The sequence below is a fragment of the Falco biarmicus genome, chromosome 12 (genome assembly GCF_023638135.1).
Source record: "Falco biarmicus isolate bFalBia1 chromosome 12, bFalBia1.pri, whole genome shotgun sequence".
NCBI classification, from domain to species: domain Eukaryota; kingdom Metazoa; phylum Chordata; class Aves; order Falconiformes; family Falconidae; genus Falco; species Falco biarmicus.
In genome coordinates, this window is record NC_079299.1 from 16,485,322 (window position 1) to 16,512,171 (window position 26,850).

Here is a 26,850-nt window from a genome sequence, read left to right on the forward strand (position 1 = left end):
TATAATTTAAACTTTTTGCTGCAACTGCAACAAAAATCAATTTAAAAAAAAAAAACCTTCTGCAAATTCAAACTTTTGTCCTTCTTATAAGTGACAACAAACAAACAGAAATTAATTATGTACAGTGGGAAGTTGATAACAAATACGTTCCACTATGACTATGTCTGCTGAGCTGAGCTGAAAAACTATTTAATACCAATGTTTTCCTTTAGTCATGTTTATTTTATGTTTTAGGTGTTGCATATTTCTCTTTTCAAATTTCATTTATCTTGAAAGAAAATCACAGGAAGAAAAACGTTAACATTCTGCTTAACTGCACATCTCTGAACCTAGCTTAATTGCCACTTGCCAATACGAGAATTTTTCAGATGCTGATGATGCAAATATCCTCTGATGTATTTACTACAGGTTCCCATTGTAGTTTCTTGGTCCTGAGTATGGTGTAGTGACTGTGATTTGGGGAAAGAAAGGAAAATTTTATTGCTTGGATGATTTTCAGTGATTTTTTTTTTCCCTGTGGTTTTATTTTTACTTTTTTCACTAATCTTGCTGAAACCAGTAACCAACCTGGTGCGGATATTCCAATAACTGTATGTGGTATTATTTTAAAAAGCATTTAGTAATATTTTGAACAAGTTTTTTCTGGTTTTAATACACTTTAAGGTACTACAAGTAATGAGATGTGCCATGATAGACACATGGAAATATATGGAGAGAAAGCATTAAAATAATTTTAGATAGCAACAACCGTGGCTTCTATTTCCAGTTCCTGAAAGGTGTGCCAAAACCTGGGGGTCTGCAGTAGCACAGCATCCAGCGCCATGGCGTTAGACCTGTGAGACAAAGCCTCGGTGCTGACAATCCAGTGTCCGCACTATGTGTGGTTTGGAAGTTTTACTTTGGGCTAGCTCTTGCCTGGCTTAGCTGTCCTGAGAAGAGCATTCAGTAATGCAAAGAAAAGCATGGTAGATAAGGATGATCAGGAGACTTGCTTCAAAAAGGCACACTTGATCTGGGATAAAATGCCAGTGTAAATGCACTTTATTTGCTGTAAAGAGGGGAGCCTCGTGCTGTCATTTTTGCCTCCATACAGAAACACTCAAGCAAACTGAAAAATCTTTCAATGATTATCATTTTGCTGCAGACTTGACTAATATCTATGAATACTGCAGGAAATCATAAACATAATTCTGTATCTGTCATCATTCATTCTTTTATTTTGCTGCAATCTAGCTGAGGACATTTTCAGTTTTGTCAGTAAACACTGAGAAGCAGAAAATAAATTGCTGTGGAGAGGGAAATTTAGTGAGCTGTGTAAAAAGGCTGCAAGATCCCTTCAGTTTGTTCCTTGGTTTTCATTGCAAAACAGAAAAAATTAATTTTATATATATATATATAAATATACACACCAAAAATCTTTGCAGCAGGTGTTCTCTGGAGCTTTCCTTCAGTACAATTTCTGCCTGGTTTCACTTGAGCTTGGTGAGCTGTAAAGCTTTCAGGCTCATTCAGGAATCATTGGTTTGGGTTATCAGGTTAACCATTTTTGAGAGTTTGTGCCAGGATTTTGCATAAGTCGAGGAGGGGGAATGGTTTATTTTGCGGCTCAGGTGCAAGTGTCAGCTGGCATGATGCTGACCTATGCTTGAGCAGCCATGCGGGGACCACTCTTGCAGGCTGGGGCCGCGCTAATTCTGGCTGGGTCTTGTTCAGCCCCTGCTCTGCTCTGGCTGGCGACTGTAAGGAGCCCAAGCTTTTCCTGGCTTGTACACGGCAAAATAAGTTCAGTTCTGGGAGGGTCTTGCTATCGTATGAAACACAGAAAAGTAAAAATAGACTGGTAGCAGGAGCGCCTGTTTATTAATGTAACCAGCGATATGGTTTGAAAGTCATAAAAAAACCTCTTAGAAATTACAGGTAATTGGATATGGATAAATTTTTTGGTTGTGCTTTCAAATGGGAGTACTTACACATTTTTTAGGCTGAATGTGGCATTACAATGATAGTTTGTTTGGGTTTTTTTCCTGAAACTTTATTAACAATTAGATATAAAATAATCGGATCTTGGTTTGAAGTTTCGAATGATACAAAACTTTCAGTCTCTAACAATTCAGTCTGCAGTAGCTGGAATGCTCTGGGGAAATACATACCTTTATCAGCCCTGGAGGGGTGAGTTACACGGAACTAATGCGTTTTTCATCAGTTATTAGCAGCAAATCATGTACTGTGCCCTGCACACCCGTTCGGTTCCAGGGTTTCCCGAGAGCCATACCGTGTCTGAGCAAGACATTGATTCTTCTGCCACCGTGTGGTTCTGTTGTTTAGAATCAACGACCATTTTAAGAAAGATGCACTACTGTGGTTTATATAAAAACTGAACATAAACTATCACAGTTGTTTTATTTTTGATCGCCTGAGTTTGTTAACTCATGTTGTGCTGTTTGCGAAGATTAAACTTTGAAATGCACGTTTAGAAGAAAACACCTCATTCAGGAAAATTGTGTCTTTTCATCTGCTGGCATTTACAGTAAATTACGTATCCTTGCTTCAATCTTTTTTTCCTGTTGAACAGAAATAATAAAGCTCTTTCTCTGATATTTTAGAAAAGGATTGGTTCCTACATTTTGAAATCAAAAGTGAAATTAGAGATTCCAGCACCACAATTGAACTGTACTGATTAAATCTTTTTTTCTCTTTTCCCCATTTTGCTACAATGTATTAAAAAGTTAGGCTTTACTTTAAAAAAGTGAGAAAATGCCCACTCCATATTTAACAGTTTTTATTTCAGTGGGAAAGAGACTTTCATAAACTTGTTTGCAGATGGATTCCTTAATACTTTTTTCTGCAAAATCCTTTTTTATCTATTAATAGGATTCAAAATTGGACCTTCAATATGAAAACCAGCTAAAGTAACAAAGGACAGACTTGGTATGCTTTGTAAAAGGGTATCTACATGTCAGACCTATTTCTTTTCTTTCCTCCTTTCCATGCTATTTTCATACAGCTCTTTCACATTTCTTGTCAAAATAACCAGCTGCCATAAACCCCATGATTATTACGTAAGCCATGCTGTTACTGAAATACTCATTAACATAGGAAGGTACATGTCATTTCACACCATGCATTGTCTGAAATTATAATTTTTGTTCTGAATAAGCTTTTTGCTTTTACTCCTCTATAATAGAAGATATTTTTAGTAGTAGGGATGAAACTAAGTTTGAATGTTGAAGTATGGGGTATATGTGTGCAGGCAGATTTGAAAGGTGTAATTAAATTGCTTAGCTTTTTTTTTATATATTTAATTAACTCTACTGAGCATTAACTCTGAGGCTCAGTCATCTCCCTTATACTGTTAATGTAGTTAGAGTACATTCAATAATAAAACCTGATTATTTTAATTGGTTTTGCAGATTTTGAAACCTTCAGTAAGTCAGCCTCTCTAGACAACAGCCTTAGTAGTTGATTCTCAGTGCTCATTCCTTTGTGCTTGACCCACTAGGTCTTACATTAATGTATTAATCAACAGGGCTCTGTCATGCGGTGTTTTTTAGGTCATGTTTTGATAGACCCACGCACCTCTCTGGAGGTTTTCTTGGATGCATTTGAGTACATTTCTACTGAGCTGATGGGCATTGTTGTAGATGTATTGAAAAGGCTTTAAAATTGTTTTGTAAAATACAATGAAAGATGTTTCGCTAAAGAAATAATGGGTTTTGCAAAGTGCTAGCACTTTCAGTGTGCACTGGAAGCAAATTCCATACTGCTGAGTATTGCTTGGGCAGATAAGGAAAGGCACCACAGCCAAAACGATTCAGCAAAGTTTGTAAATGCCAAAAAACCTTGATTTAAAGAGCCAAAAATATAATCCTTTTACATTTTCTTAAAACTAGGTCATAGAGCTGTTCAGGAGCAAATCTTTGGAGAATCCTTAAGTGAGTTCTGCTAAGCAAAAAAGGTAGTTCAGCCACCTGAAACAAATAATATTCTCATTAATGTTTTGTGGGTGTGAGCTTTATCAGCAGGGTAATGTAATTTTTCATTCTGGAGTTCCTGTTTGAGAATCAGACTCAGTATTCAATTCACTTAGCAAAGGAGACCCATTAAAGCAAGTGACAGCACAACGCTGCATCTAATAACAGCTTATATTGTCATGTGTCTATGTCACAATTTCTTAAATGTAAACTAAGCTTCTTCTATTAATTTTAAATTTATTTGACATTTTTACATATAGTGGTTCTCTATTTAATTTTTGTCAGGTGGTCTCTCCATGCAAGTTACAGCATTTTTTCAAGGTAGTTTATTTATGACTAGGTGAAACTTATTTATGACTAGGTGAAAAAAACCACAAAACATTGAAATCACATTGTTGTGCCTATTAAATGGTTAAGAAAAAAACTATGGTAATTGACATGAGATAATTGAAAGTTAGCTTGAATAGTTTTTCTGGAAAAACACTCCTGATAGTTTTCCGTACCGACCATAACTGAGTGTATGAGGATAAAATTTTTTAGGTAATTAGAACAAGTAGCAGAAGTTAAAAAAAAACACATTGTGCAATTTACGGGTATGATAAAATACGTCATGGTTGCTGCCTACTGTCATAAGGCAAAGTTAGGTGCTGAAATTTCTGATTATATGTTGGATCATAGATTAAAGCTTTCGGGGATCCTTTATAATTTATGGGGTATATATGGGCGTTATGCTTATGACTGAAATGTTTGTTCAGATTGGAGCCTGGAAGGATGGGGTGTTTGAACTGTCGTGTTCAAAGGTTTGCTTGCATTGATTATGAGTCCTCTTATTTTTAAATGCTTAGGATTTTTATAGCTCCTGTAGTCTTCCTACTTTAACAGCTGACTTGTTTCTTTATCTTTAATGATTTTAAACATTAACATACTGTTTTAGTTTTTAGAGAGGCTATGCTTCCTAGGAATTCCCCTTTCTCAGAAGTTTCTCACTTAAAATTTCTAAATGTTACTTCCAGTTACTTAGTAATTCAGCAGCAATTGGAAGCAGAGTTCATGGACCGTCACTGAACAGAAGTAGTCTTGAAAAACCTCAAAGAGGAATAGATTTTCTGCAACAGGGAAACCAGAACACTTTTACTTGTTGCTGCCTCATAGGATATTTGGTCATGGTTTTGTATGAGAGGCCCAAAATTTATGCCTGTATTTGACAGAATAGGTAAAAGATGGTAATGAAAGGGCTATCACAGTGGCAAAATAGAATTTACATTAGTAAATTTGAGAGCCTCTGTGCTGATAAATTAGCTTTCTTCTGCAGTGCTCCAAATTCCACAAATCAGGTGTGGTTATAAATTTCACAGGGAAAGGAGGGCACAGCAGAACTGTGTATGTCTCTTCAGACATCAGATTTGACAGTGTACATACCTATATGTGCCCATAAAAATGTGCCACATAATATGTACATTAAATAAAATATTTAGCCTGTCTTTCTAAAATTTTGCTTCAGTGCATCAAACATCCACATCCCTGTGCTGAAAACTCTATTTAGGAACACAAGTTCAGTCTGTTCTGGAGAAGTCCCCATACTGTGTGCTGCTTTAACTGCTTGGTTTCTGCAGAGCTTGAGTCCAGCTTGAACTATAGGGCTCTCTGCAGATCCTTATATGTATTACATGGGCAGAAGTGCTGAGCCTTCATTAGAGATCTAATCTTAACTGTAGCAAATGAGTGTTAAATTGTGCAGGCACTGTGATTAAAAATATTCATGTGCACTGATCTTTCTTGAAGACTAGTGAATGAATCACGATCTGTTGGAAAGATATGATAACCAAAAATAAAACAGAAAATCCTGAACTCCTGTCTCTCACGAAAAATATCTCCTTTCACAGTAAACCATACATACTAAATTTAAAAAGTTGATTGATTTATCTGCCTGCTTGCCTACCTACCTACTACATTGTAAATTATACATTAAAATCTTGCCAGCTTTTGTATGTGCTATTTTCATAGCTCTAGATATGGAAAAAAATGCGGGGGGGAAGGGGGCAGCCATGGCTAAGTCAGTGTTATGAGTAGGTTTTATAAATAGGTTTCCAACTTTTATTTAGACTCCGTAGTAATATACCCCTTGAAAGACCATGTATAATATTTTATTAAATATGACTCAATTTTTAGAATGCTGATGTGATAAGTAAACAGGTATTTAGATGATCATAGTGGTCATCCTCAAGTTAAGTGATACCAAAAGACTTTGGGTATCAGTCCTAGCGTTAAGCAGTAGTGAGTTTTCATCTGTTTCCTGCATTAACTCGTTTTGTGTTAAGTACTTTAATTATTATGTAATATCCCCTGTATTTTTTTTTATTGGTTGTGCTCTACCTTCTGCTTTTTAATTTGTATTTCTCTAAAAGATCTTTGCATCATATAAAAAGAAGATATTAACTAAGAAACTTTATCTTGCACATAGACATTTGTGCCACAGATCACATGACAGTAAATTAATTCCTGTAGTTAAATTAAGGAGAAAATATAATCTGATCATATTGGATCAAGGGGTCTAAACTTGGATTTTTGGGGATATCATCCTGGTGTTGTCATTGATAGTTTCTGTAACTAAAATTAGGCAAGGCAACAGAGGCTACTTGGAGAATAATTGTTGGAGAATGGATGTGAACCTTGGATACACTTGAATTTTGGACTGGCCAAGGCCCAGAGTAGCCTGCTTTAGCTGGGGCTGCTTGGGGCAGGGTTTGGGCCACAGACTGGACTCCAGTAATGCCTTCCAGCCAGAATTACCCTGTGGTTCATGAAAATGGTGTGTGAGAAAGAGTCAATAGTTTTCACTTGACATTTAATTATGTTTTGGGTTGATGATGATCTTCAAATAAAACAACATTTTATAGAAAAAAGTGTTGTTGTGCCTTTAAAATACATTAGACAGGTTTGTTATAAGTATTATATCATTTTGCATTCAAACACAAAGGACAGCTAGATGGTCATGAGCAGTCAGTCAGAATCACAAAGGACAGGTAAAGAGGGTACAGGATTAAGTGACCAGAGAAATAGTGATTACAGACTTGTTAAGAAGCCTAATTTTGTAGTATATGTACTACATGTATAACTGTTATGAACAAAGTGATGTATGTGGATCCTGCTGTCTTTTTATTTAGCTAAACACATTGTGATACTGGTTTCCCTTTGAAAAACACATCTATGGGGTGTGTGTGTATATATGTGTGTATACATTTAGTATATGTTAAAACCACTTGATAGGTATTCTTTAAGGTGTCAGAGATGTTTCTAAGATTTCCATTGGCTTTTATCTGCAACTGATTTTTGATTACCAGTTTCTGCTGAGCTGGGAGATGGTGGAATCTGTAAAAACAGTTGTAATGTGCTACAGAGTTAAATATAGTTCAGAATCAGAGATATAGACTTAAAGCTACTGACTATGGGCTAATGCCCTTTGTATGTTTCATGCTATGGGGAAAAGAATCACAGGAAAACAAAATATCCTTATTTAGTGATCAAGCAGTAGGATTCAAGGAAGCGATTATTTGATATTAGTTCTAAGCACTGTATCAGTCTCTAAGTGCTTAGAAATAATGGAAAGAAAATCCTGGGTGAATTCTTTGAACGCACCATGCACAGGTCATCTGCCACAGGTTTTCTAGGTGACCTTGGGCATGTCGTGCATCTCTGTGCCTCCTGGGTAAAGCCCTTTGTAATGTAGCAGTTAAAAAACAGGGTATTTCAGAGGAATTGTGACTACTACTGACAGTCGCATACGCTCACCACTGCTGTTGTACTAACCAAGTTAGGCTGGCTATGGGGGCAAGGCTGTATACTCAAAATATGGTTTTTTTTCATGTATTTGTGATATATGAATAATATATGCATGGGATAACATCAAAGTAAACAATTACTAAGGAAGAATAACACAATGATTTCTCTTAAATCCATATATAGAAGCCAATTGACTCATCCAGAAGTTATCAGCCTTACTTGTATGTTATTCTGAAATTAAAAATAATATTATTCTAGTATAAACCATTTTATTTATGTAGTTTTTCCATATTTTTACGTATCACAGATTCATTTCATTATTGGACTATATTTCTAGAATTTGAACTGGCATAATCACTGTGATTAGTGCATAGAAGATGAATACAAAATTCCTTGAAAGATGTCGTAGAGCAGATGAAACCAGCCATGTCATTTCCAGCTGTTGTTCCACTGAGACCCGGGGGTGGAGGGAAAGGGAGAGTGGTGTTTGACAGTGTAGGAGAAAAAAATTGATTGTAGAGAAATGGCATTTTTCAGCAGTTAGACTTAAATGAAAGGAATAACACCATTACATGTAAATAAATGGATAAATTTTTAAAAATTAGCAGGTGAGTCATTATTAACTAGTTCAATACAACCTGTTTTTTAATTTTACATAGGAGAAAATTTCTATTTTAATTTCTTAAAGTCTCACTTACTGAGACTCTTGCCTTCATTTTGTTATGAGTAAGGTATAAAGCACCTTAAAAACCTGTTCCAAAGAACTGTTCTTCTGAGAACTATTAATTTCTTTATTTTATATGTACAGAAACAGATTACTTTTGTGTGAGTTTATAGCAATATAATTCAAAACTCCTGGCAGTTTATCAGACTCGATCCCTGACAGTGACTATTATATTTTACCATGTACCCAATTTCTATCTGAAGGGGAATACGGTTTAGAGGTAGCACTTCTTAAAGACTTGAGTGATAGGCTGAAAGAATTCCTGTCTTAGGACCAGTGGTATAACACCATGTGAAAAAAGGTAACTTAACAGTTGTATTTCAGTAGCTATTAGTAGGAATTCACCCTCATGTTGCATGTATGACCAGGTGATGTTCTGAAATGTCAGATTTACGCATTTGTGGGAATGAAAGGAAGGTAAAAATGTGATACAACTAAAACAAGATTTTCACTGGTCTGAAGCCGAGTGCTTCCTGCATCTCATGATTGCCCTATTGGTTTAAAAACTTGTAAATGCCCAGGTCAGTTTATTTTGATGGTTCCATGTTCTGGAAAGCGGCATTCAGAGACTTTTCATCTTTATTGCTATTTCTCAAAATGCATTACATATTTTTATTTCATTACAGGTATGCTAATGGAAAAGTTAATGTTTTATTAAAGAAAAGACATTTAGAGAAAAATTTTTAACATGTAAAAATTTATTTGATTTTTTTACAGGTATTTACTTAAAGGAAGAGGTTTTATAGGAGACATTAGCTCTTACATATGCAATTTCTGGTAGTAAAATCTGTTTCTAGTCTGGGAGATGATCTCTTTCTTAAGGTGTTTTTGTCTCCTTATTAATGAGGAAGCAGCTTTTTTTTTTTTTTTTGTGAATTGAAGTGGTTGTAAACATCTAATTCATGAGTGCTGTGATGTGTCATATGGGTAGTTAAGTCAGAGGCTCCAGCTATAGAGCTGTCAAAATCATTTTAAAAAGAGGGAAGAAAAAAAAAAAAAAAAAAAAGTGGGACCTTCTCTCTAGTTCATTTTCCAAAGACAACAAGTGTTAAAAAGATTTTTTCGAGGAACTTCTGACACCTTCTTAGGTAATTCACACTTAGAGAGAGTAAGTGGGAAATCAAAATCTCTTTGAAACTAACTTGGAAATGTTGCCATATGTCTTACTCTTGAGATTATACAAGTGGGGTTTTTTTGAGGGGAAAAAAAAAAAAAAAGAGGGGGAGGGGAAAAAGAAAGAAATCCAGCCTCCAGCTTTCAACTGCCACATCCTTCAACCAGACAGTTCTGGGAACTGTTAAATCAAATCTCCATGCACCACACATCCCAACTTGTGAATTAGGTGATACAGCTTCCTGTGGTGGTATTTGACTTTACCATGGGAACAGCTAAATCAGTGACAGCAGCAATAAGGAGGCACTGAATATATTTTTTTCAACTTAAAGCCAGCTGACTTTCACATTCTTATTCAGCAGCCTGATAAAGCTAAGTTAAAATGAATTATGTAGTGTTTGAATATGAGCAGAGGTGCTTGGGAAACCAAAGAAGACAGAAGGCATTTGAGATCATGAGCTCTGACTTAAATTTTTTTTAAGGAAAGCTTTTTTTAAAATGTCTGCTATCTCTTGACCTGTTAATAAACAATAAACGGAATTAAGTTTTATAGGTTAGTATTTTACAATGGCTAGAACATTTTGTATCCTTACAGTCTGGACATAGGCAATCAAGATTTCTTTTTTTATCTCTACTGTAAGTAAACTGAGCCAAATTCCACTTGTTTTTTGTATCTGTTCTCTGGCATAACTGTAGAGCTGTAGCCAAGGATAGATCTTATCCTCGTGTGACTATGTATGTAGAGCATTAAGATGTACAAACAGTCCTCCATTGTGCTGCAGGCAGTCTCCTTGTCATTCCCTTGGCTCTCCACAGATTTTGCTTGGACCCCATCCTCCTTGTGCTGTGCACAGGTTTCCAGACGAGTTTGTGCTGTCAGTGGCAGGAGAACTTACCTGATACATTAGAATACCCAAAGGTAGTAACGCTGGTGTGAAGATAGGGTCAGTGCTGAATGGAAAATGGTTAGTACACTGGAATAACAACAGAAAAATTAAATCAGCAATCATGCCAGGAATTGTTTTGTCTCTGTTTTCATATTCTGATTTAGTCTCTGGACTAAACAGGGAGAAAGCTGGTTGGATCTTGAAGTAGCTTTTGGTTTGATCTTTGTGCTGAAGTGAAGAAGAAAAATCAGTATTTTTTTTTTCTAAGTTCCATTTTCTCTTAGCTACAGTATACAGATGCACAGTCCAGAGTTTAACAAATATTTTTCTTGGAAGACTTACAGGTTTAAGAAATGTTAGAAGCAGGTTTTCTCCCACACACATTGATTAATTCTTGTATAGTCTTCATGTGGATTTTGAAAGTCAGCCTTCAGTGAGTGCTGTGGGAATTTCTTACTACTGAACTGCGTTTAGTCTTAAGAAGTAACAAAAGGTGATTTGCTGCAGGAGGAAAAAAAAAATCAGTTAGAGTAATAGAATACTATACGTAACTGCCTTGATTTATTAAGCTGGCTTTCTGTACCTGTTCTTCTGTGTAAACATAGTTTGATTTAGCTTTAAGTATCACGTATCTAAAGAAAGCAATAGCAGGTCTAAAGCAGCATCTATTTTTTAGAAGTTAGTTGATTCAGTGAACTTGGGTGGCTCAGTATCTTTGGGAAACATCAAGTCTAACATATTTTCTGTAAGCATGAGGATATCCATTCCCTTAGAGCGCTTCAAGATGGGTATCTAGATCCCTGTGGAAAAAATATGGATCTTGAGTGCTTTTCAGTAGCTAGCTCCTTGTACATATATACCTGCTAGTTCTTATGTATGAGTTTTCTGTAATAAGAAGAGTTAACTTTACAGCAAATGGGTAGAAAGGAAATTAATTTACTGATGACAATAATCCTAAACTGAGATTAGACTTGGAGTTTGGGCCACTGAGTGATGTGAAGCCGCATTGCTCACAGTTTGTCCTACGGGGAGGAAAAGTAGTGTTCCCTGATGTGTTCTTTTTCATCAGCTCTAGGTTCACTTTCATTCCTCTCTCCCTTTTCTTTCATGTACTATTTTTCTCTGAGTTCCTTTCTCTAAAGTGACATGATTAAAACTCTGATTCTATTTTGGTCTTTTCCTTTTTTTTCCTCAATTCCCACAGTAAGGCACCTCATCATCCAACATCCCACCCTTCCCACTTGCCAACTGCTGCCATCAGTAAGTTCTTAAGCATTCTTGAATATTATGTCAATTTTAGAAAAATAAAATAAATCTTAATCAACACATCTGTTGCCTCTTCAGAGGCTGTTTGCCAATTCTTTTCCTTTGTGAGTATACTTTTTATTAGAGACTTAATCTGCCATAGGTTTGGAAAAATGGCTTAGGTCTGATTAGGTTACTTCAAGTAGTTGATTGTTAAAAACTTTACTGAAATTCTGACTCAATTGGAAATTACATGTCCAGTTAAGCACCTTTTCATAAGTCAGAAACATTTTTCATTTTATGTGAAAGATTGAGCCACACGGTCACCAAATCACTGAAAATGTGAAAGACACTGATAACATCTGTCTTAAGAAAGGTTGGAGAATTGGGATTAGATATATATGTGAACACTGGAGGTAGGAAGTTTGGAGTGTCAGTAAGGTAGAAAAAGTTAAGAACAAGTAAGTTTTTGTAACCCATATCAAACACAGAGTCTTGTCTTCTACCCATGTCTATATGTTATACAGTAAGACACAAAGTTTGACCAGTTGTAGTGGATTGATCTTGGGTGGATGCCAGGTGGCCACCAAGCCTCTCTATCACTCCCTCTCCTCAGCTGGACAGGGAGAGAAAATATGAGAAAAGGCCCACGGGTCAACATAAGGACAGGGACAAGACTCGCCAGTTACTGCTACAGGCAAACCAGACTCAACTTAGGGAAATCAAATTAATCTATTACCAATCAAATCAGAGTAGGGTAATGAGAAATAAAACCAAATCTTAAAACAACTTCCTCCCAGGCTCAACTTTACTCCCAAATTCTCTACCTCATCTCTGCAGCCACACAGGGTGACAGGGAATGGGGGTTTTGGTCAGTTCAGCACATGATGTATCTGCTGCGCCTTCCTCCTCACACTCTGCTCCTGCTCCAGCATGGGGTCCCTCCCACAGGATACAGTCCTCCACGAACTTCTCTGATGTGGCTCCCTCCCATGGGCTACAGTTCTTCATAAACTGCTCCAGCGTGGGTCCCTCCCGTAGGGTATAGTCCTTCAGGAACAGACTGCTCCAGCTTGGGTCCTGCCCTGGGCCACAGGTCCTGCCAGCAACCTGCTCCTTCCCATGGCATCACAGCCTCCTTCAGGCATCCCCTTGCTCTGGCATGGGGTCCTCCCCGGGCTGTAGGTGGGGATCTGCTCCGCCATGGACCTCCATGGGCTGAGGGGCGCAGCCTGCCTCACCATGCGCTTCACCGTGGGCTGCTGGGGAATCTGCTCTGGCACCTGAAGCCCCTCCTGCCCTGACCTGGGGGGCTGCAGGGTTGTTGCTGTCGCATTATCACTCTTTTCTTCTGGCTGCTGTTGTGCAGCAGGTTTTTCCCCCCTTCTTCTACACATTATCCCAGAGATACTACTACCATCACTGACTGGCTCGGCTTTGACCTGCAGCAGGTCTGTCTTGGAGCCGGCTGGCATTGGCTCCATCAGACATAGGGGAGGCTTCTAGCAGCTTCTTACAGAAGCCAGCCCTGTAGCCCCACTCCCTGCTACCAAAACCTTGGCATGCAAACCCAGTACTAATTTGAAGTCATGTGTACAGTGTACAGAGATATGTAAGATTTTCCATAAGAAAGTTTTGGGGTTGTCCTCCACTAGGACTCTTTTGTGCTTTTCAGTCTTTAGATGTGTTCATGTCACAGTTTTCAAGCTTTTCTCCATAACCTGAGTGCTAGATATATGTTGCTTTTTTAACAAGAGCCAGGGTTTTCATGTAATTATGTATTTCAGCTAGCATACTATACAGAACCTCAAATGCTGCAGAACTTTGCTGGGAGTCATAAGAAGCAGGAGAGAGATCCCTTTACTGTTCTTTTGCTTAATGACCTGCAAAAGGAAAAATCAGCAGTACGTTTATAAGTAGCAATCTAATATTACAAATTGGAGTGTATAATGGAGCTAGCGGCAAATGCATGGTAGGTCCTAAATCGCTTCTACAAAGTAAGATGAGTTAACACTGTGGTCTCACCTTACAACTCTGTTTTTTTTATTGTTTTGCAGAATTTGAACAGTAAAATAACCTGTATATTGAAATCCCAAAGCAAATAAGAAGTGTTAAAACTTATCATACTTAATCTTGTCAGTAAGAAATACTACTTCTGCCAGTGAGAGGTCATGAGGGTGATCATATCCCCCCCCCCCCCCCCCATCCCTGTCATGTGTCAATCCCCCTCAGTAAAAATCTATATAACATATTCAGGCTCTGGTGACAACATGCAAACTCACCATTTGCAATTACCTCATGATGCTGTGCCCATAAGCCTGGCAGGGAGAAAGAACATGCTGTTTAGCACATTTCCATTTTTACCATGCAGTAGATGCATAGAATGAACATCTAGCAGAGCAGGTAAGTAGTGCCTTAAATATTGGAAGACTTCCATTGACATCCGTGGCACAGTGAATACTTTTTCACATAGACATATCCAGAAATGCTTCGCTAAATTGGGATTTTAAAGTAATACACTGATAATAAATCATATGAGTCCTTCAGGATTTACATAATGTATCTATTACTGTTCTCTGAATGGAAATTAGTAATAATATATTTCATGTTGAAAGACAGATGGAAGAGTTGCTTTAATAGCGCTGCTTGTGAGTCAGAGACATTCTTAATTAAGCTTTTTTTGTGTGCGTGGGGTGGGGGGGTTATTGGGATAAGAAAAAATCCTCCTACATTTGCAAGAAAGACAATGGAAAGGAGGAGTGAGTTCTTTTGCTGCTGATTTTTGTCTCTTACAAATGATGGCAAGAACTGCCCACTTAGGAAATGGGCAAGATGAGGAAGGATGTTGGTAGAGGGTGACAGTATTGTCATAATAGGGCCCTTAGAAAAAGACACAAACCAGAAAGATCAGTGACATGTTGGAACACTGGTGAAAGTGTGTTACGGGTTATACATTGGGGCAAAAAGGGAAAAATAGTGGCAGGTGTTATTTATTGGTGGCAGCTGCCTTAGAGAACAGTCCTTTCTAAGGCGATGCTAACACTACTGTCTTTCACTTGCTTAATTCATTTCAACATTAGAGTAGTAAGAAATGAAAAGTGCAATGGTTGTTTACTTATAGGCGCCTACACCCTCCAGCCAAGAAAGGAACACGTTATCTGTGCTGTTCAGATGAGGACCCACTCTTTTACCTGTTGGGTGCCCTACAGGCTCCACTACAGAGCAAAGGTGTATCATGATTTTAGCGTGCAGAACCAACTTATAAAGTTGTAAGTGATGAAAGAAAAGGAGAAACATGATTAAAATTGCTTGCAATTACATTGGAAAGCTTGATCTTTCTGTCAGGCTGCCTGGCTGCTATCCATGAGGTGGCTCTCAGGGTTTCCTTGGTGCAGACCCAGGGCCTCAGGTTGCCATGGCGGGTCTCTCTCAGAGCGCGTTTCAATGACACCCCGTTCCCCAGCTGTTCCTGCAGACTGGTCCAAAGTTTTACCAGATTTGGCTTCCTGGCTGGCTGAAGAGCTGGCATTGAGGAGTTCAGATACCACTGGCAACCAGGTGCTTGTTTCTAACATGTATAAAGATACTATGGTGCATTCTCTAACTCTAAAAATTACCATGAATATGTCAGAAGAATAAGAAATAATTTATGAGTGGCCAGGTATTGTTTCTATGGACAACCCTAAGTATCAGCTCACTTCAGAAGACAAAACCTTTTAAGTCATTTTGAAATCATAACAGTTTGCTTTCTTGTTTCACTGTTGAAAGATTTCTTTCCCAACACTTATTGATTTGAGTTTTCAATAGTATTGTAAATTATTTGCCTAAACAGACAAAGCTACTGTAGTTACAGTGAGAAAACAGGTATAAGGCATCCTGAAACTATTTGGCAAACAGTGGCTGTGAAGATGATTTTCTCAGTTGTTACTTCTAATAACACATCCTGTTGCTTGGGGACAAATCCACTTGTGTTTATCAGAACTATTACAGTCTCCTCAGTAGGTTTCTCTACATGAAGGTACAGATATTTTGTGTCTTACGACTTTAATACTGTTGGGGGGAGATAGCTTCCAAATTTTTACAACCTCTATTTTAATTTGTTGAGAAAGATCATTGCCATTATTTGAGAGTATAAGAAAAAAGTCTAAATAAAATATTAATATATCACTGCCATTCTGCCTGCCCTTGAAACTCTCTTTGGCTTTCCTGAGCGTTTTCTGAGCAAAGTATTGAGAATGCAGTGCTGCTTAATTTATACCAAAATCAGTCAGACTAATGGAAAGGATTATTCCTGCTTGGGATAAAGGAGCTGCTTTGCAGTCTTCTCTGGTTTTCTCATCTATTACAAGTGTTGTGTGAGGCTCTTTTGAATCACAAGCAGTTCTGCAGTGGGTTCCCTCCGCCTTGTGGTGTACGAAAGCAAGTAGTTAGTACTTTATTAAGATAATAATATTGATAAAATAAATAGCAAAAAGAATCACTTTTCTAAAGTAAACTTACTGTAGTTTGTGTACACTTTTCATGTCTGAAATGGTGACACCTCAGAATGGCCTTTTTTCCAATTGTAGGTAAGGAGATTTCACTGCCACTGCGATGCACTCTGAAACCTGAATATGTGTATTCTATGTCACAGGCTTGAGCTTCGGGAGGAGTATAACCATTATACAAATATGTTTTGAAAGCCATCTTCTCTGGCCTGTGTAGGTTATACATCATAGGTCCTTAACGTGATTACATGGAGTCGTAAGGTTTAATATGGAGAATGTAGTGCAAGCAAGCTTTTTTACATGCATTTCTAAGCTTGGGTGGAAACAAGTTGTCGCTATCAGGAGGGGTGTCTGGAAACGGCATCAACAAGACGACTGTGAGATTTAGTGGCTTAAAGGCAGGAAGTGGTTTTCATTCCCCTTTTTACCTTCAGGTATCACAGCTTTTCTGCAGCTAGCATGTGACTGGGATGTCCATGGGGACCTGTTCAGTTCAAAGCAGCTTCTGTCCATCTTTGGCCTGAGAAGCATGTAAAATTTTTGCAATCGTCTTTTCTCATATCTTTCCATGTCTCTGGCTATCCCCAGCCCCTGGTCTTTTGCATGGTATACAACGGCGTAATGCTTGCCTTGCTACAGATACTTCAGTAGTTTCTGTGCTGGCAAACATTTGCTTTTTCAGGTTGCTATTCACCCATCCAGCATTAACTTATTGCAAAAGGATTTAGGCAGGCTATTAGCAAAACAGCCTGCCTGCCAGAGTAGTGAAACAAGATACATGTGAAAGTTGTGGAATTTCCCTCGCTGGAGATTTTCAAGAACCGTCAGAAAAGTGGAAGCTGAGGATGCCTGAAGTACATGAGAACCTTCCCCACTGCAGGAGGCTGGGCTCGGCCATCTCTTAGGTGCCTGCCACTTATGCTTCTGTTATTCCGTGGCAAAGGAACAAAGCTGGGCTTGAAAAAATATTTAAGAAATAACTCTACTGAAAGATGAGAAACCGCCGTCATACGAGGTTGTGTTTCATCAAGCTCTATATAATGGATTTCACAACTGTTAGATCAGAGAAGTTCAGCAGTCTTTCTATCACAAACACGTGCTTAAAATACTGTCATTCAGGATCTGTCTGGTTTAATAGTTACCTCTGAGAAAATAGCTTTGTCCTGAAATTTTCACAATGCTTGCTTTCCTTCTTAGCATCACAACACCATTTCCTTTCCAGGAACTGACAAATGCCAGCAGCTCAGATGTTGACCCTGCAGAGAGGTCACTTGACCCTGCAGATACTTCCGTAGCCTGGGGCTCTGTTAAAATATACATGCATGTGTACACCACTTTGAATGTTCATCTTCAACAGCAGCCCTGACTGGGATGTTTTGTCACATTTTCCTTCTTTCCTTGAAGATGGCCAAAGGACAGTCAATATAAGCATGTGTCATCAGAGAACTGACCACCAGCACTACCACCACAAGTGGTTGGGCGTGCTCCAAGGAGCACACTGCAGTCACATTGCAGGACAAGTCTCCATCTAGTCCCAAGGATGGCTTTTGGTCTGATTGGAGTTATAATACTCTTATAATAATAATGTAATGTATTATATTATATATGTAGTTTCTTAATTCCAGAGATAAGCTACTATGTTATCTTTAGTAAGTAGTTGATTTAATAAGACATACTGCACCTTGTTAGCCTTTCAGGACTTAACACAATCAATACTAACACCAAGCTACTAATACTGTTTATTACTAACACTGTTATCAACATGAATCGAATGTCAGTGACACAAACTATCTTAATTTTCTTCCTGTAAGTTTATCATGTCAAGTTATGGCACAAAAGCTGTTCTACAATTCACAAATTTGTTATTTTACGTTACTAATTAGGACATGAGTAGACCCATTACATTCTGTGGAGTAAGATTTTTCTCCTGAATAATGGCTTCAGTATTTACCATATGTAGAATGCATTTCCACCTCTCTGATTTCAATTGCAGATTTATTGACATAAGGGCATTGTGTTTAGAGTGAGGCTGTTTGTTCCTTCTGAAAGATAACACTGGAAGACCAAAATAACCGTAGTTAGCATGGGGGGTGGGGGGGTGGGGTTGGTTGGTTTTGTTTTTTATTTTTGTCCTGTTGTCTGTGACATCTCCTTTTCAACTGAACAAACTCTAAATTCTGTCTTGTGGAAAAAATCCTGGAAGTTGAAATTTTATTTTAAAGACCTTAAGAGGTGAAACTGAATTTTCAGAAAACCTGTCATATAGCAATAACTTCCCTGTGGTATTTTTAGCAATATAACTTCTTTTGTCAAAGAAAATATAATATGAAAATTGTAGTTACAAATTCTTTATTTCAGGAATACCATATTTCTTAAAATCATTAATGTTAAATACCACCCAATGAAGACATTGAGAGGGAGTAGGAAAAATCTGCCTGATTTGCTTACTTTGTGGATCTGACAGTTCTTTATCTATAGGAATTGCTAGATTCACCCTCCAAGATGAGGTCAGTACCCCATTATCTGTGTGAGTCCCCAGGGGTCTAAAATATAGATGTAGCACCCTATGTTTGTATCCATCCCCTACTTGTCCAATCAACAGTTTCTATAGAACAGAAGTATGTTCATTAAATACTAGATTTATTAAAACATGCTGTATAATCATCTGAGGACAACCACATGTAATTCCATGGTGTTAATATCTTAGGCTTGTGTAAGTTGTCACTAATTCAGCAGGCAGTGTATAGATGGAGAGTAGAAACTTGTGAGGGCTTATCTTGAAGGCTTTCTTAAGGCAAATCTCCAAGTCATTTGAAGGAGAGTTTTGCTTGAGCACGTATGGGAACAAGTTCTCCCTTGCCCCAGCCTCTGCTACAGCAAAGCAGATGGACCACACAGCTGGGGCAGCAGTGGTACTTCACCTGGTTGCTTCAGGTACCATGCTTCATGCTTCTGGTTTTGAACACTTGGTCAAAATTATTGCTAGCCAGCACAGTTGGGACATTTTTGAAAATTAAATCACACTTCGTGTACTGAAATTACAAGCAGACCTTCAGTATCTCTGGGCTTGGTAGTCCTCTTTATTTAGCAAATTCAATGTGAAAATACTTCCATTTGAAAGGATGTGGGGTGTTACTGTTGTCACTTCAGGTTTGAGTGAGCTAATGAATGTGTTCATGGTAATAATTAAGGGTGTAGAGAAGGTTTGAACCATTAATCATTTGGATTGCTTTATAGGCTTGGTTGGTTGTTTTGTTTGTTTTTTAAAAAAAGGAAAGGAAAAACAAACCCTGAAACAAAAATGTGTGCCTGTCACAACCCCCAATCAGTTTTATCTGTTTGTATGTCAAGGGAAGTCTTTAAATATATACAGGCAGAATCTCTCTTTTAGACAAGAATTTAAACATATAAAGATAAACATGTTTGAAGGTAAAGAAGTTGAGCCTCAGCCCATGCTACAAAGCCACCCACCATATTTAGGCTTGATTTACTTTAAAATGCAATTTATTCTTCAATGCATTCAGTAAATAGCTCATGTTAACAGACAGGACTTGTCAGACACCTATCTCTTCTAAAACCCATCCTGTGTGCATTTTTTCATTTCTTTAGTAATACTCATCATCGTTTTTTTCTTTAACAATATAGTATTATCTAAGGATCTGATTCTTCTATTAAACAAAGAATTGCCTGTCAGCTTTCCTAAAGAAAGCAGATTTGAGATACAGTAAGCAGGACCTGTATGTTATTCCTTGTTAAAGAAATAGTCTGGATATATTATACTTCTAGAAAAGACAAAGAAAAATTGCAAGCTTTTTCCATGACTGTAGTAAACTATCCAATTGATTCCTGTGTTCATCAGTAGCAGCTTTATGAAATTATGTGGCATATACTTTGCTATTTTTTTTATCTCTAATGTACACAATTAGTTGCATGTGTTACTACTAAGCAAGGAGCTTTTTTATTTTTAGGTTGTTTGGTTTTTCCCTTAAAGCATTAAAGGCAAAATCCTGTTAACAGTTTCTACCTAGAGAAATCTTGGTAACAATATATGCGCTTCTAGTGCAGAGGCTCAAAATAGTTTGGGAGTAATCCTTTGAGACCTAATTTTGATGCATAATGATCTGGTTACACTCCATCTTGAATCTGAGGAGTCCTGGACATTGTTCCTGCCTTTCCCACTTTCCAACATAACTTTAGGCAAATTACCTCTCCTGCCTCAACATCCTTCTTCCATTTAGACATTGTGTCGTGGCAAAACAAAAGCTTTATTTCAGTACATACACACTGGTTTAAATGGTCACGTTTAAATACAACACAAAGCTCTGAATTTTAATCTTCAGCAATAAAACATCAGTACAATTGTTCATCTGCATTTGTTGTTCAGTTAGGCTCAGTTGTAATTATTAAGGGTTGATGTGAAGCCAGCTGGTTTTTCTGGGTGGTGGTTGTAGTTACAGGTGACAGCAATGTGAAGACACCCAAGAGATCCCTGGGGTGAAAAGCCCTTTGTGACAGAAGTGCTGTGGAGGTGTCAGTGTTCTGTTGGACGCGGTTACCTGGCAGCTACGCTGGTTGCTGCGAGTGTTACTGTTGTACATGGCCTACAGTTTGTCTTTGATGGGGCAATAACCATTTAACTAAAGCATCTGATTTTGTTGCTGTTCTTCTTCCCCAAACACTGTCACTGTTAGATGCCAGTCTCCTCCAGATTAAGAGAAATGCCCAGCGTGTTCCCTTTTAGAAGTCGGGATTCTGAACAACAACAAATGCTGAAATACCTCTGTGCATGTAATCTCTCTCTCTTTTCTGCCATATTTTTTCCATTTTTTTGGTTTATTGTCAGAATTCTGTAAGTACTCAAAACATAAAGGATAAGAAATGGAAATGGCACATTTTGCTGTGAAGGATAATTCTGTCTGTTGTGGTTAGTGCTCCACACTGAACCCTTCTCATCTGTGTTCGAACTGTTTTAGTACAAAACAAGACCTGTCATAGTTGAGCCTTTGTTATTTGGTGTACAGGGTCTTTTTCCTCCAACTTTGGCCCCTTTGAGGGTTGCTGAGCGTTATGTGTTGCTTTCTTATGTCATGACTTATATTTCACGCATAACAGATACCACACAATTAACAGTGTTAAATGTAGTTCCAGACAGTTCATTTAAACATCCATTTTGCAAATATTTATAAATTCTGTGCAGTTTTGTATGCTAGATACTTCTGACTTTTATAACACTTCTTCAAGAGCTTGGAGTCAAGCCTGCAAGTCTTTTCAGTCTTTGAAATTGTAGACAATATGTTTATACGTACGTATGAGTCTATAAAAGCAATTACATGCTATTGCTTTCCAAATAATTCAGAGTTACTCTTGGCTGCAATGGAAAGTAGTGGCATTACTGGGTATAGTTTTGAGACAAAATCAGTTCTAAATTTGCCCATTCTCAAGTACTATCATATAAAGCCTCGACTCAGTGTGCCGCATTGACAGTATTCTCCACGAACACTTGGAAATTATCATGAACCTTTCTTACTGCTTCTTTTGAAAATGAAAGTTAAAGAAATGCATTTTAAAAGGATAAACATAATAATATAATGGGCCGAAGGACTCAAAATCAAACAGGGAACAGAATGTACGTTACGGAAAGAAACAGCTTTTACTGAGGGAACAATAACCCTCTGTGACTATTTAGTAGAAATCCTGGGAGAAGAAATTGTTTATATTGGAAATTGCTTATAGACTGACTGCATAAAATCCACTTAATTTTAATTTTAACTCCTCTGCTAAGAATAGAAATGTCACGCACAATATGCAGTATCCTAATGATATTTTCTAGAATCTATTACGTACCACTGTAATACCTTTTCTTGTTAGAATATATTTTAAAGGCCAATTTTTTTTATGTTTATATTTTCTAAAGTAGTCTTGAAAATGCTAGTTGGCTGTATCACACAAATGTCAGGGAATTTCCCAAATACTCCCTGTGTTCTGATAACATTTACTAATCTTTCTTTTCTTTCCTGCTTGCAAACAATCAGAAAAGTTTGGGGAGAGCAGTGTATCTCCCTTTCTAAGTAGATGTCTTCAGACAGTTAAATGGATGTCTCTAATATGGCTGTTCAGTATGAGATAAATGGATTTTAATTTAAATATATGACTATTGTTAGTGCTACTAGGAATGAATGGTTTACAGCCCTGGGTATGAGCCAGCACAGATGTGATCATTGGCTTCTGAGTCACCTGGGAAAGTTACTGCCTGGTTTTGTGCCTGTGGTCCACAACAGTGGTGTGAATCGTGCAATACGTGGCAGTGTTTTGCTTGAGGAATGTGGAAAAGCATTGTTTATGTGTTTTTGTTGGGTAACAGTGAACAAGCTAGCTGAACTTTATGTAAACTGAGTGTAAAGCTCATGGGTGAATTAATTCTCTTGTGACTTGGTCTGCTTTGATGAAAGGCTGGTGTCCAGTCATACAGTGTCCAGCCATGCACTGTAATGCCAGATGCTACCCCATCCCCCTCAAACAAGTTCTGCTGCTGACTGACGAGGTGGGGACTCTACATGGGCTGTGCTGAGAGGTGAGGTGGAGGCAGAGTCACCACTGGGGCGTCATTGCTCTTGAACATGCCGTTCAACGCTAAAGCAGGTTGCGGTGCACAGATGTGGCCATGTGCTAGTCTTAAGTGATAAATGTGGAACAGCAGACTGACAGGAGAGACAGTTTTGGGAGAACTCCTAATGGATCTCCAACGTCATCCAAGACAGGCCAAGAAAACTACCTTTCCCTGAGCTGGTTGAGCATTGAGGCCTGGCATTTAATCTGATAGTTTCAGGTGTATTGCTTGTATCTGTTCTCAAGTCAGTGCATTTCTGAAAATGACACTGTTTGGTTGTTTTATTGTAACTGTAAGTATTGTAAGTGGAAAATGGAATTTTATAAAAGCATTAACTATAGAACTGGAACTAATACAGTAAAATTTGTTTTAAGATTTTATTGATAAAAGAAAAAATAAGTAGTGTCATGATAATGTGTTTACCTAGCTAAAACACAAAGAGGATTTTTATCTGCTCTGTAAAATTACAGATGTTTTATCTGTGAAGAATTACACTTAAGATGAAAAAAATGAGAAAGGCAGTATTATAGAGTGATTATCATACCAAGTGTGAACTGTGCACTGTCAGAACATCCCATTTGTTTCTTATAAGCAGATAACTTTTGGGGAACCCTTTTCAGGAGAGTGGGATTTTTAACTTTCTTACATCCAGGCTGCAGACTTCAGCAAATTCTACAATCTGGATGATAACAAAATAACAGTTGTGTGTTAATATAGACTTACTTCCTATAATATTAACTTAAAAGATTTTTCAGCGGCTTTATAAAGTCAGTAAATCCTTCAGAATCTGGGAATAGGAGTCTTTGAATTTCCAACTACTTGTTACGTATTCTCTGCGGAAGGCAGTCTTTCTCTCAAGGAGCTGTGGTATTTATTAGACATCAGAGTTTTGCTTAGCGCATAAAAATAAACATAATTGATAACTATTTGGTGGTACTTAATCTCTTTCTTGAAGGAAGACCTAGAGCCATTCCTTTTTGATTGTTCTTTGGCATAAATAAAAGGGGTAGCTTTGCATCTAAGTCAATGTTTATTTAGTGAAAGCTTACTTAAAGTGGAAAAGAGTTGCCATTCTGGTCATCCCATAGATGTGTCTTAGGGTAAAAACCCACTCTGGGTGTGAAAGTTTTGTATGATGTTAACGTGTAAGGAGCTTAGGATTTTTAATGCAAAAATGAATTTGCTAGTGTCATGGGTTTTAGCCCTTGCTGTGCCGTGAAAGAAACTGATCTCAGTTCATGGGTCTGTGCTCTGTATTTTCCCAGGATACCCCTCTATTAGCTCTATTTAAGACCGTTTTCTAGGAATTCCTAAATCAATAACTTTTAATTTTACAACCATCAAAACCAGAAGTTTTTTTTCATGTTTGTAAAAGAATTTGAAACTATTACAGATCTGAGTTATTCTCAGACTTCTAATCTTCTTTGTGTTATTGTTAAGTACTGTACTGTTGCATAGAAAACTCATTCGTGTACATAAAAGCTTGCAGCAAACCAAGGTTGGCATCTTTGGGCCATCATAATGATTCAGGGTAGCTGAAATTTAGAGAATAACAAGTGTTAAATACATTTCAAAGTGTTATATGCACTGAAGTAGTGAGTGCATAGATTCAGTTGGCAATAGATTACTGAATGTAGTCCCCTCCGAATCTGATACTGTGTTTTTTCAGAGACACAAGTGGCTCAAAGAATGCTTGAAAAATATGTCTTTCATTAACAACTGTGTACTAAATATCCTTCATTGCCAATTAATCCTCAACTTTTGTTTAATGCATACAGAATACTATGGAGGCATTAGTGACGCTTTTCAAAATAAAGCTTTGGGGAAAAAAGACCCGATGCACTCTGGAGTATTTTTTTCCAAACTTTTTATTCTGAGATGTATCAGCTTCAGTTTTTACTTCCTCTACCATTAAATCTCTTATGCAATTGAACAGGAATTGGTTAAAGGGAACAACTTCCTTCTCTTGAACGTTTTGCTGAAAGTATGTTAGGATCAAAGTGGATTATTGGAGGCTGAAGCTCAGATCCTAATCAGGAATTCTACAAAGTAATCAATTCTGGATGGAATTTTTGTTCTACTTTGGAATATGTATTTGGACTCGGGTTTCTTGTACTTGTGTCAGCACTTTCTGAGTGTATGGGGACCAGGGGTTGCTGGGATTTTTTGTTGGATTTTTTTTCCTCCTCTGAAGATCAAATGAGATAAGTCTGAGCTGTTAACTGTGTAATTACTGTTAGAGAGGTTGTCAGTGTGCTTGACAGTGATAAAGCATGGAAGACTTATTCCCAGATTAGCATGAATTTACAGGTAAAGATTTAGAACAAGTAGAAGTTCCTCTTTTTGGTAATGAAAATGCTTGCCCTTTAGTAATTGGTGCTAAAAAAGAAAAAAAACCCGACCCATAATTTAGGGAGGTTATCTTGCACTGCTAGGTAGAGAAGGTTATTTTTAGTTTTGGAGAATATCTACTTATGTATTGCATTTGAGTTTTCCCATATTTGTGTTTGATATAGCCAGTGCTTATTTTTCTTCCTCTGTTTCAGCACCCAAAGACAATGAAGAACGTGTGTTCCGGGAACGCATGCGCCCCAGAAAGCGGCAGGGTGCTGTGCGACGCAGAGTACATCAGGTTAATGGACACAAGTTTATGGCCACCTATCTTAGACAGCCAACATACTGTTCGCACTGCAGAGATTTTATATGGTATGAAGCAACCCTGACTTTGCTTTCTTTGCAACTTTGAATTTAGGGGTTACCCTTCTGTTTTGCTGAGGTGTAAATGACATAGAGTAGCGTTCTTTTCATTTTAATATTAAACTGTCATCAGTTTTGCAGATGATGATAAAAGACACTTAAATTTCCATCACAAACCTTAGAATTTGTTGTATTTTAGTTTTTTCTCCTCTGATCCACAAAGTTCAATCTTTTCCTGCCTAGTACATACTATAAATTCTAGGTAGATGGCCAGTCTAGTGTTCTGTAGGTGCATAAGTATAGATTCAGATGGAATATTAGACCTTTACATTTTGCCGAGCTGATTGAATTCTTCCTTAGGTACTTAAGTATCACCATCCTCCTCCTAGGAAATGCCAAGCTCCTATACATCCTACTGAAGTTAATGGAATATGGGAATATTAGACTTCTAATGATCCAGGGGTTAGGGTGCTCAGTGTATGGGGTCTTTATTATTATAATGTATGTCAAGAACTCCCTTTTAGAAATTATTTACATTGATTTTGAGTACTCACAGTTTTCAAATAGGGAAAAGTTGCGGAGACATTCAGTTTTCTGCTATTTTTCAGCAACTCTGTTGATGTTTTCCAAAGTTACCTAGAGATACTGATTTACAGATAAGATCTGATGTGATCCATAATTGCTATTTCTTAAGAGTGTAATGAATCAGTCTTTCTTAATGTGAAACAATGTGAATTGTGCATGAAATCAACTGCATTCCTCTGAGAAGCGTCCGCAGGTTAGGCTTTACATTAGCTAAGATGATTTTAGGCAACAATATTGGCATATGCAATCTTCTGTCTATTTACAGGCCTGCTTGATGACTGTTTTACCAGGTTGTGGCTTCCCTGTCTGTGTACCCTTTGGCTTTATAGTAAATGTGTCTTCTAACTCCCTTCATGGCCTATTGTCCTACCTGTTACCTCTCAGCTGCTGAAATGTGGTTCCTAATTGGAACTGATCTCAGTGTAGGCATGCAGTTATCATATTGTTGGTTATAGGAAGCTATTCTTTTAAACTTGTGCATGTCCAGTAAAGAGAGGAAAAGGTGTTTATCATTCTTATAATCTATATTCTTTATTTTCTAAAACACTGTTTTATTTTCAGGGGTGTAATAGGAAAACAGGGATACCAATGTCAAGGTAAGAGAAAATCTACTGGGTAGCAGTTTGAATATATGTATTATGTTGTAATATATAAATAATAAGGTATTTTCATTAGGCATTGTATATGTACAGTGCCGAGAATTTAGCACAAGATGATCAGGTAAAGTTTATCTCCCCAAAGATACAATCTTTAC

The 26,850-nt window shown here is 37.6% G+C and overlaps 1 protein-coding gene across 3 annotated transcripts in view; it reads left to right on the top strand.

The window, feature by feature from the left end:
* Positions 1-26,850, top strand: part of PRKCE (protein kinase C epsilon) — a 293,250-nt gene that overhangs the window by 155,844 nt on the left and 110,556 nt on the right. For all 3 annotated transcript variants that reach the window (XM_056357343.1, XM_056357346.1, XM_056357344.1), the window contains 2 exons: positions 25,361-25,520; positions 26,658-26,692. In XM_056357343.1, coding sequence (XP_056213318.1) covers positions 25,361-25,520; positions 26,658-26,692 — 195 coding nt within the window. The remainder of the gene's footprint in view (positions 1-25,360; positions 25,521-26,657; positions 26,693-26,850) is intronic.